The 12,364-nt window shown below is 41.1% G+C and overlaps 1 protein-coding gene across 2 annotated transcripts in view; it reads left to right on the plus strand.

Moving 5' to 3' along the window:
• triob (trio Rho guanine nucleotide exchange factor b) overlaps positions 1–12,364 on the plus strand; it is a 153,017-nt gene that overhangs the window by 109,997 nt on the left and 30,656 nt on the right. For both annotated transcript variants that reach the window (XM_079626370.1, XM_079626371.1), the window contains exons 29-35: positions 188–280; positions 1,010–1,121; positions 1,248–1,438; positions 1,891–1,992; positions 3,616–3,755; positions 3,970–4,069; positions 6,375–6,618. In XM_079626370.1, coding sequence (XP_079482496.1) covers positions 188–280; positions 1,010–1,121; positions 1,248–1,438; positions 1,891–1,992; positions 3,616–3,755; positions 3,970–4,069; positions 6,375–6,618 — 982 coding nt within the window. The remainder of the gene's footprint in view (positions 1–187; positions 281–1,009; positions 1,122–1,247; positions 1,439–1,890; positions 1,993–3,615; positions 3,756–3,969; positions 4,070–6,374; positions 6,619–12,364) is intronic.

Genomic DNA, 12,364 nt, shown 5'->3' on the forward strand with positions numbered 1-12,364 from the left:
GACGGACTCTTCTTTCACTCTGATGAATGGTTTTAGCCTTGAGCTCTGCTTTTGTAAAATTGCTATCAAGAAGCTATATAATAATAGAAAGACTAAAAGATAAATGGTTTCATCATGATTGTTTTCCAGGATGTGTAAGATGTTTGTCGTTTTAATTAAAAGTCTTTTTGTGTTTGTATGTGTGCAGGAAATCCAACAAAGGCACAGGCTGGCCAATTCCATCTCATCATACCTTATTAAACCGGTTCAGAGGATCACCAAGTATCAGCTGCTGCTAAAGGTGTGTTTCTACTATAATTGAAACAATCTCAGCAAAGATGAAATACAGATTCTACACAAACAAAGCAAAGAAGTTGAGCACAGACTTGAACCAAACTCTTTATTGTGTTGCTCCCCAACAGACATTCTACTGACTAGAAGTAACTTTGCAAGTACTTGTCAACTTATTCTAACCCTAACCCTACCAGCCTATTAATACTCTACTAATGAGAATTAGTTGACATGTAGGTGCAATGTTACTTATAGTCCATAGAATGTGTTAAAGGGACCATCAAAATAAAGCTTTTAACAGATGGAACAAAATAAATTACAAAGTTGTAATGTTTTAATATTATATTGTTTTTCCTTTACTTTACTTTATTAATGTGTTGAATATAGAAGTATACAAGCAAAAACAATGCTTGTCCCAAAACGCTGCTTGCAGACAGACATCTGGCTTACACACACTCAACCCCACAAGACCATGCTAGTGAACCAGCTTCACCAGCTCCGTTTTGCTTTAGAACAGCATGACTATGCTGGTCCACCAGCTAGTCCAGTATACCAGCACTAACTGGCCTGGGCCAGCATGGAATTATTCAGTAAATATATTTACAAAAGAAAAAAGAAAAGAAAGGGATGCTCCACCGCATGTTAAAAATAATGTCTTATTACAAAATCCACATTAAAGCACAAACTCTTTAATGTTTATCTTCAAATGTACAAGTACAATTGTTATGTTTGTACACAGGAACTATTGACATGCTGTGAGGAAGGTAAAGGAGAAATTAAAGATGGTCTGGAGGTCATGCTCAGTGTGCCCAAGAGAGCGAATGATGCCATGCACCTCAGCATGCTTGATGGTGAGTAACACAGACATAAACACACACAGCTTGTTAAACCAAACCCAAACCATAATTTTTACCGTATATCATTGTTCAACAACTCTCTCTCATCACTGTCTCTTACTCTGCCTCCTGTCCTCTCAGGTTTTGATGAGAACATTGAGTCTCAGGGTGAGTTGATTCTGCAAGAATCATTCCAGGTTTGGGATCCAAAAACTCTGATCCGTAAGGGCAGAGAGCGGCACCTCTTCCTCTTTGAGATGTCCCTCATCTTCAGCAAGGACGTCAAAGACTCCAATGGCAGAAGCAAGTACCTCTACAAGAGCAAGCTTATGGTATGGGTTTTCTTTTAATTTTGTTATCAATTACTTAAAGTCCCCCTGTAGTCAATAGTTTTATCCCTTAAAACCCATATTTGATCACCCAAATGTAACTCTACACCCTTGCTTCATTTAGTATATGCGGTTCTATGTATATGCAAATTAGCCCCACCTCCACTCAGCTCAGAGATCCACTCGTTGACGTGATTGGTTACAAGGTAGTTTGTGACAATAGAAACACCAGCTATTTCAAACTGAGTTTTTGGTTCACTGCAGTTTTAAAGAGAAAATACACAGCAATGGTGTTGAGTTGACTTATGAATTTGCACATAGCATATTAACAACACCACATAGACATTAAAAGCTGGATTTTCACCACAGGGGGACTTTAACAAAAAATGCTTGCCTGATTACAGATTAAGGATGGCCATACATACTTATTATTTTTATTTTTTTGCTCTGCCTAGACCTCAGAACTAGGAGTTACTGAACATGTGGAAGGAGATCCATGTAAATTTGCACTCTGGGTTGGACGGACACCTACCTCAGACAACAAAATTGTCCTAAAGGTATGATTTGCATTCAAAATTGATACTTCATCTAAGATGTTTTCAGTTGTTTCAGTAGAACTATCACTAATTCTTTGCACAATAAATGTGTTCTTTGCTTATCAAGTTTATTCACATCCAAACATTACTAACTTGCTCAGCATATACGCATGTTTCATTATTGAAAAAGTTTTCCCTTATCTCAAATCAAATGGATCTTTCCAATAATCTTTTGGCGCTTTTCCACTGCATGGTACGGTACGGTTCGGTCCGGCACGGCACGCTTTGGCGCTTTTCCACTGCATGGTACGGTACGGCTCGGTTCGGTACGGCTCACTTATGGCGCATTTCCACTGCATAGTACGGTACGGTACGGCTCGCTTCGGCTCGCTTTAAATGGTACCACCTCTGTTGAGGTTCCAAGCGTACCGTAACGATACTAAACGTGACGTGAAAACACTGCAGATCACTGATTGGTCAGTCACTTCAGCGTCATTGTATTTGCGATACGAGACACTAAACCCGCTAGATTTAAATAGCCAGACAACAGCCAACGCAGTAGCACCTGTTTTTAGAGTATTTACTTGACAAAATAAGTTAAAAAAAAATCAAAAAAGAAATGGCTGAATCGTGGTCAGTGGACGAGGTGCAGACGTTCCTCTCGTTGATTGCCGCCGGACCTACAAACAGTGTAGGGACAAATTAGAGGCGACAACTATTAACGATCAGTCCCACCCACTTTGAAGCGGTACTAACTGCAGTGGAAAAGCAACCGATCTAAAGCAAACCGAACCGTGCCGTACCGAGTCGAGTCGTACCACGCAGTGGAAAAGCGAAGCGAGCCGAACCGTTCCGCGCCGAGACGAACCGTACCGAGCCGAACCGAGCCGTACCATGCAGTGGAAAAGCGCCATTTGTTATAAAATAAAGAGTACCACTCATCCTAGGGTCCTTAGATTGATAGATTGGATAGGTTGATATGTTTTCAAGTTTTGAATGTTCATGTACTGTATTGTGTTTTTGTTTTTTAGACCACAGATTTCTCAAACATCTACTGTAGCTCTGGCTTGAGTCATACCATTGTATAAAATCATTTTGTTAGACTTCTAAGTACTTTAAGTAATCCCTTATGTAACTTGTGTTTCTGAATGGTTGCCCTTCATCTCTGCAGACATCATTGAATCATGGAATGAATCACGTGTCACTCCATGTGTTCTCACATGTACAGTAGATACACACATGGATGCTCTCATGTTCACAATTTTAGCCTGGTTTACAATTGAAATCACTAAACATTGCTCCCATCTTATTTTACTTGGGTAATCTGGCGTATTCCCAAGTGAAATGTAGGATGGATGGGAATTGATTTTATCCCTTGAGAACGAATTGAATCGTGATTGAGTTTAATTGACAGGTGGTTAAAGGCCATGAGTTGAAAAATAAGAGGGATTTGTAATCTAAAAGGAAAAAACATTTAGAAGCAGAGCAAGTTATTGTATTTTGATAAAAGATTATAACGAATTAAACAGGGTTTGACATAATTTCAACTCTGATTGCCTGCTTTGACAATTATAATAGCTATTTATGTCTGTTTTGTAAAGAGAGGTTTGTTAATGTTTGGTTGTATTCAATGCACCCCCCCAGGCTTCCTGTATTGAAAACAAACAGGATTGGATCAAACATGTACGTGAAGTTATCCAGGAGCGCACCATCCATTTACGGGGGGCACTCAAGGAGCCAATTCACATTCCCAAAGCCACTGCAAGCAAACACAAGGGCAAACGGTATGTCAACCAATCACATCAATCCATAGCCTGATAATAAGAGTATGGATCTCTGGAACTTAGAATAAGCTCCAGCTGAAGAAACACATTTTATGCATATCAGTATTTTGTCTTTGACAGTAGCTGTCAAACCAGGGTAAAAAAGCTTTTCTTTGGTAAATTGGCACTTTTAACGGATGTCTATTTAACTGATGTCTATCGTATTGAATAGCAGGGATGTAGAGGACCTAGACAGTCAGGGTGACGCAAGCAGTCAACCAGACACCATCTCCATCGCCTCCCGCACCTCCCAGAACACACTGGATAGCGACAAGGTGAGTGTGAAAATCTGTTGACCTTAGTCTAAAAGTGCCATGCTACACCTGCTGTTCAGCTCTGGTGTTTTGGTGGCGTGTTTAGACCTGTGGAGTTTTCAGACAAGGAAAATGGTTTAATGTCTGTACTGAGTGTTTTAGCCTCACCCTAAAAAAACAGATTTGATGGGTTTTACCGACTTAAACTTGCTGATGTGGTTCAAAGACGTGTTTTGTCGCATCACATTCAAAGACCAAGGTAATGAACCTTATAATCTCTTCTAAATCAAGTCTAAAATCAAGTTCTTAAAGGGGTAGTTCACCCAAAATTTTTAATTTTACTCACCCTCATGTCGTTCCAAACTAATGAGACTTCCGGTCATCTTCGGAACACAAAGAAAGATTATTTTTGTCCATCAATTGAAAGTCTATGCAACCCAAATTTTCTTGAAAAAAGTTGTAGACATTGTAAAAGTGGGTTTACTATATTTGATGAGCTCTATGTATGTGGACTTATCAATGTTTATGTGAATAATACGTTAAATTAAATTGTTCATTATAAAGTGATCATGTCTCAGAAGATTTGGATTAAACCGCTCGATTCATATGGTGTTGAAGTAGTGGGGGATTTTTGGTTGCATGGACTTAGAATGGATGGAAAAAAATAATAAGAGAATATAAACATTGTCTTCCAACTGTGTTCTGAAGATAAATGGAAGTCTTGAAATTGAAACAGCATGAGGGTGAGTGAGTTTACCCTTTTTGGGTAAACTAGCTCTTTAATTAATTTCTGAGATCTTGTGGAACACTATGATCATTTTTCAGCTTCATCTTTTGCTGGATAAACATTACGTTTAAGTTTTTTTATTTTTATTGCTACATCTTGATCTGATCCAAAGATTTAAAGAACATGATTTTGTTTTTGCTCTCCTGAATTTATGCTCTTCTTCAGAGATAATACTGAGCTGCTGGAAATTCTGTGAAATGTATCTGAGCAACAAACAAAAAAACAAAAAAAAATTGCTTTATTCATCTCTGACTGACAAGGCTATCTTAGACAACAGGCTGCAATACACTGGCTCGTGTACAATAAAATAGTTAAACCTTGCAAAGAATAGTTTATTCCAGGAATTAGATTTTAGTGACAATGGCCACATATGGGTGATTCTTCAAATAGGGCCACTTTTACTACTTGAAATCTTGAAACTGAAAACATACATTTTCAACTTCTTTCAAGTAAAAGCACTTTTTATACAAAAAAAACTTGCAGAAAATTTCTCCTAATTGAAGAATCAACCATACTAGAAGTTCGGAGACAGTTGCGTCCAGTATTCCGACATTCCTTTAACCTGATTATCAACAGACGTAATGAAGGTTCCTCAATGGGGAACGTTGCTTTGGTTGCTTTGGTTGCTTTGGATTTAGCAGCACAGACGCTCATCTTCCCACTCACAGTCAGAGCTCTCCTCTCACTCGCCCTCACACATGTGCATGTTTTTGTCACTGATATGTATTGCGAGCCTCCTACAAGAACACACATTACATGCTGATACTGTCTTGAATCAAAACACACTTGGATGCACCATCTTTATCTCCATTTCCATGTCGGTATCTTCCCTGTCTCTGTGACACGTAAAGAGTCTCGCTGTCACCAAATTGACTCATGTACCCTGACGACCCCTCACAAAGGCTCACTGTTTTAACCGACGCACACAGAGCCCTCTTAGTTCGTGGCGAGGTGAAAAGGTGAGGCTCCCAGAAGCATACGAGTTCCTGCACGTCACTTCTAATAAGCATTAATTTGCCTCCTGCTCCTTTAAATCTTGGCACATTGTGTCCGTCTCTGCCTCCTCTCCCTTCCTCCTGCCAGGCGTCACTCCTTCAGACTGATTCCATCTCCGTGGCAATGCGAGGATGTGTCAGCAGCCTTCAAACGCCTGCCACTTTACCTCACTGGAGTCCTGAATGCTTGAGCTGTAGATGAACTGTAGACCAGGTTCATTTTGATCAGAAAAAAGGAACGCAAAGTCATTCCGTCTTCCAGATTGAAGGATATGGCATTGTCAGAGTTTTCGGGGTTTTCGACTCATCCTGTGTGATGTTTGAGGCATGAGGACTTACTAGGAGGAGGTGTTTTTGTAGAAACATGGCGTATAAAGGTTCAGGATCAGTGGCTCACCTTTTGAGCTCATTGGCGATGCCACATTACCAGTGGGTATGTTCGTTCTGACTTTAGACTTGTCTATTTTCTTAGTTAGGACACTTTTGTTTTCTTTATCACAGTTTTTTTATTTTTTTATTGTGACGCTTATTCTTTTCTCCACAGTTGTCCGGTGGCTCAGAGTTGACGGTGGTCATCCACGATTTCATGGCAAGTAACGGATCGGAGTTGACTGTGCGTAGAGGTCAGACGGTGGAGCTGTTAGAACGGCCCCAGGACAAGCCCGACTGGTGTCTGGTTCGCACCACTGACCGCTCACCTGCCCAGGAGGGCCTGGTTCCCAGTTCCATGCTTTGCATCGCACATTCCCGCAGCAGTATGGAGATGGAGGGCATTTTCAATCATAAAGGTAAGATGGCTTTCCTGTTTTCTGCAGATTGGGTTGGGTTAGATTTGATTGGACTGTAAATGTGTTTGGGTTTTTTGGATGTTCATGCTGGCCAAAGTTTGCTGCCTAAAGGGATAGTATCATTTACTCAACCTCATGTTGTTCCAAACCTGTATGAGTTTCTTTCTTCTGTTGATCAGAAAATAAGATATTTTAATGAATCTTGGTAACCAAACAGTTGACTGTAGGCTACCGTCAATTGTTTAGTTACCAACGTTCTTCAAAATATATTATTTTTTGTTTAGCAGAAAAAAGAAACTCATACAGGTTTGGAACAACATGAGGGTAAGTAAGTAATGACACATTTTTGGGTGAACTATCCCTTTAACTATCATACTGTAGTATGATGCATTGTCAAATAATTGAACTAGTCACAACTGTAACCTGTCGCACGTCTGTCATTTGAGGACTACTGCACTATTTTTGTTTCATGTCATTTGGCTTTATTTGATGTTTGATTTATTGTGAGTTCCCTCTTACATCATACGCACAGGTTCCCTTACGCACATGCACATTCTTCAAAAATGGTACTACTAATTGTTGACAGGCTAAAGAATGTATATATGTATGTATATATATATATATATATATATATATATATATATATATATATATTAGAGCCGGGACTTTAACGCGTTAATTAAGATTAATTAATTACACAAAAAATAACGCGCTAAACATTTTTAACGCATTTTAATCGCACTTATTTTTGCACCGCGGAACGTTTCTCACTGGATGAGTTTAGGCGGACCGATTATACTGGAGCACCAACTAGTGTTCATAACTTCCATAGACAGTATATAAACGATAACTTCAGACAACAACAAACCACAGTGAACATGAACAAAGAAGCTGACGAGACCGCTTTGGTTGGCCCCGTGAATGGGACATTTTGTTATAAAAAACGAACGGATGGAAGCGTCGATAAGAGCATGCTTGTGTGCAAGCTATGCAACAAGGAATTCGGAACGGCTATTGCTACACTTAATGGCAAAAATAGCACTGGTCTGCTGGACTTGGTTGAACAAAAATAAACTATATTTTGTTGCTCAAGCTTATGTATTCAGTCATTATTCAATGGTATACTAAAAATCCATGTGAAAAAAATTACTTCTCACTGTTCTCAGGTCAAATATTTATATGCAATTAAAATGCGATTAATTTTGATTAATTAATTACAAAGCCTCTAATTAATTTGATTAATTTTTTTAATCGAGTCCCGGCCCTAATATACAGTATATATATATATATATATATATATATATATATATATATATATATATATATATATTTATACGTTTCAATCTACAGTATATACTTTATATACTATATACTTGTGTACAAGAGCATGATCTATTTCAGTACACATGTCATAATAACAAGAAACTATGCTTCTAACGACAAGTCGAGAGCTGTAGTTCCAACCTCGTAAGTTTGCGAATGTTCGTTGGAACTATGGTTTCGGGAAAACTGAAACATTGAACTATGTTGGTAACACCGGAACTTGCTTACATACTGTAGTTGACTAACTTGCTTTTGAGACTTGCTTTTGGGAAACAAATATCTAAGCAGTCTTGGTTTGCTTAGATATGTGGTCAGATCAGGATGGCATCAGGACTTATAATGGGGTTTATTTAGGTTTACACTTCATAGACGCTGCACTACTTGAATTTGTCAGTGTTTTGAATTTGTGGCAACTCTGGGATAGTGTTTGGTGTTCCTCTCCAGTCATGGGAAGAGCTTCTGTGTAAATGCTTGAGGGATTACTTGAAGACACATCAACACACACATCCAGCTGGTATTTTGTGTAAGAGTTGTTAGGTAATCACCTTTCACTCGATAGGAATCTCAGTTTTTCTGTTTGGTAGAATAAAAGGATGTATAGTAAAAAAAAAACAAACTAATTTACCTTATCAGATTAATTGTATATCTGTGATTTATTTAAATAATGCATACAGATTTCTATCTGTGTGCAAGATTAACATTTAAATATAACAAACCACAATTAGATCTGATTATCCTAATGTAGGTTCTAGATATTGTGTGATTTCCCTCAGGAGAGAAGGATCAAAGCTGTACAGGTGTGAGTGTCTGCTCTCGATTCACCCCGAACCCAAATACAATTTTAATTGCAGTCCAGCTTTGCTCTTTCTTATTAGGGTTGAAGTGTGTTGTGCATGCAGTAACCATGGTGATGGGTTGTGTCAGGTGATAAACAGGGTTGCCAGGCTGTAGGGGATTTCCCTGCTAGTACCGTATCCATGTACACAGGACAGTTAATGTGATCTTGTGATTTTGATCATGCCTTTAAAAGCAGCCATTTTGTAAACAATAATACATGGATTACGTTTCAAAAGTTGTGTTTTTAAAGAAACTAATACTTTTGTTCAGCAAGGACACATTCATTTGATCAAAAGTGACAGTACAGGCATTTATAATATTACAAAAAAAAATAATTTTCAAATAAATACTGTTTCAGTTTCTAAAGAAATCTTTCTTTTCATCAAAGAATCCCAATGTATCATAGATTCCACAAAAATATTAGTCACACAACTGCTTTAAACATTGCTAATAATAAATAAAAAAATTTGGGGCACGAGATGCTGCGTCGAGACGTGGTGGGAACGCCCCTGTGTGATTGCGTCGTGAAGCACGTGTATAATCAGTCCAATGGAAAGACGAGACGTCATAGGCGGGTGACATCATCGACCAGGAAACTATAAAGCACACCTGAAAACAGACCGTGTTAGCTTCTGAATAGTCTCGCGTAGCCAGACCTTCAGACTGACGGCTGAAGGTCTGGAATTCATAGCAGCTTTCTTTGGCCAAGGCCGCCCATAAGGCCGTTTGAACGGCATGTCAAACAACCAATTACAGTTCGTTTCGTTCAGCGTCACGTTTCGGGGCGTGGAAATGTCCCCACAACAACAGACCGGCGTGCAACAAGTCAGTCAGCATAGAAAATCAAAGAAGGAGTAGAAAACAATACTGAATCGGCCAGCTGCGATGCCAGCTGCGTCTGTTGTTTCATGTTTGCCCGCAAACGCGGCTGATATCCCCTTCGCAGTTAGGTACTTCACTTGATCTTCCATGATAGATAGGAGGGGACACACAACTAGTAAAATTGGATCTGCTGGGAATCCTTCTAAATGCTGACAAAGGGTCGGCCAGGCTTGGAAAATAATACTCTTCCCAAATCCTGTCGGCAAACAGGCTAAAATATCTCTTTTTGTCTCCACTAAGTGCCTCAAACAAAACTCCTGGACATCTCTTAAAGAGTCTATGCCGTGAACCTTGCATACTTTTGAGAATCCTACGTTTAGCTGATCTTGATAAATGCTCATTGTCACTCATGTAAACACAACAGTTTTTCTTCCGCAATCACACGTCTGCACTTTGTTTCCCGGCGGACCGAAAATAAACGCGACACTCGCACCCCCCGGAAATCCGATAAAATTCAACCAATCAGATGTCGACTTCGACATTCCTGAAGTGTTTCCAGTTAAGTGTACCATATGCATCAGACGTTTAGCAAACGTTCCGTGGGTGTGACGTCTGAGGCTGAGACTAGCTTCTGAAAGGCCGAAGCAAGTCGATCACATGCATGCAGGTAGTGTGGCAGGGTGACGCAGCGTCTCGTTCCCTCTCAGGAAACCAGGGTTACATACATAACCTGAAACGTTCCCTTTCAAGGGAACTTGAGCTGCGTCAAGATGCATGGGAACACCATACCCACGACGCCATAATAGCAAATGCCTGTTCTGTGTGAAGTCATTGCGTACACTAAGAAGCAAGCACCCTAGACGCTGGAGTGGAGCAAAGATCCAAATCATAAAATCTAACAAATGTATGTGGTGAGGACCAGCCTGCCGCATCACAGATGTCATGGAGGGAAATCCCCGATAATAAAGCCTTAGAGGCAGCCATACTCCTAGTAGAATGGGCCCAGACAGCCAAAGGTGAAGGCTGACCAGCCGCTTCATAAGCAATGAGATAGCCTCGACTACCCACTTGCTCATTATCTGCTTGGAAGCAGGGTAACCTTTTATTGGTGACTCGAAACAGACAAATAGTTGACAAATCCGAATTACGCCACAGGGCAGCTCTATGAACATAAGCATCCAAAGCCCGAACAGGGCACAGCAGATTAAGTTTTTCCTGATCTGGTGTAATAAAAGGTGGAGGACAGAAGGCCTGCAGCACGATTGGGCCCAAAACAAAACCCGGCCTAGGGTGAAGAAAGGCTTTCACCATACCAGGTGCAAATTCCAGGCACGAATAAGTAACCGACAAGGCTTGCAAATCTCCAATTCTCTTGATAGAAGAAATAGCAATGAGAAATAAAGTTTTTAGTGTAAGGAACTTTTCTGGAACCTCTTCAATGGGCTCGAAGGGAGCCAAAGCCAGGCCCTCCAGTACAACAGCCAAATCCCAATCCTGTGCTCTATTGCGCAGTGCAGGCCTCAGCCTTAGGGTGCCACGAAGAAAACGAGTAATGAGAGGATCTCTCCCCAATGATGCACTACCCAGAGGAATGTGGTAAGCAGATATAGCCGCCACATACACTTTCAAGGTGGAAGGAGATAACCTCGCAGAGAAACGTTCTTGCAGATAATAAAGTAATGTACCAACAGGGCCCCAGGCAGAGAACAGTTTCCATTTCAATGCATACAGTCTTCTCGTGGAGGTAGCTCTTGATAGGAGTATGGTCTCCACAACCTCGGTCGAGATACCTGATTCTATGAGCTGGGCCTCAACTCCGGGCGAGGTTGATTAAATCGTGCCCCCTGCTTGGGACAGCAGGTCCTTCCTGATCGGAAATCTCCATCGGAGAGCCGTCTAGAAGGGACACCAGGTCCGAGAACCACACTCGGGCCGGCCAGTACGGGGCTACTAACAATAGACGGGCCCCGTCGCGGCGAACCCTGTCCAGAACTCCCGGAAGTATAGATATCGGGGGGGAAGCATACAGGTGTAGCCTTGGCCACACCTGAACCATCGCATCCAGCCTGAGAGGAGCTGGGTGCGTGAGGGAGAACCACATGGGACAATGAGTTGTATCTGACGATGCAAAAAGGTCGGCTTGAGCTTGACCAAAATTCTCCCAAAGGAGCTTCACCACATCGGGGTGAAGTCTCCATTCCCCGGGCCTCAGCCTCAGTCTCGACAGGATATCCGCTCCGGAATATATACTGCCCTGAGAGACAGTAACCCCCCCCCCCCCCCCCAACCTGTGAGGAAAGTATCCGTTGATAGCGTTACGCGTCGACAAGAACCCCCCAGCACTGGGCCACATGACTAAGGCACGTAGGCATCGCCGCATGACCTTGATCATGCTAAACAGATTTCCCCTCGGAGAAAACCCCTTGGTCCTGAGCCACCACTGCAGGGGTCTAATGTACAGGAGGACAAAAGTTATTACATTGAACGCAGCTGCCATGAGACCCAACAGTCTCTGAAACTGTTTCACAGTGAGTGACTGGCCTATTTTTACCCCATTTACGGCTGAGAGAATCGAAGTAATAAGTGTTATTATTACATAATAAATTGTTCCTGCATCGTTGTCGAATCCCATACCACACCTAGAAAAGTGGTCCACTGAGATGGGAGGAGCACACTCTTCTTGGCGTTGAGCCTCAACCCCAGCATCTTAATGTGAGACAGAACGACTGCCATCTGCTCAGACTGAGCTAAAATCAACCATTCG

The sequence above is a fragment of the Phoxinus phoxinus genome (assembly GCF_949152265.1).
Source record: "Phoxinus phoxinus genome assembly, chromosome: 10".
Classification (NCBI taxonomy): Eukaryota; Metazoa; Chordata; class Actinopteri; order Cypriniformes; family Leuciscidae; genus Phoxinus; species Phoxinus phoxinus.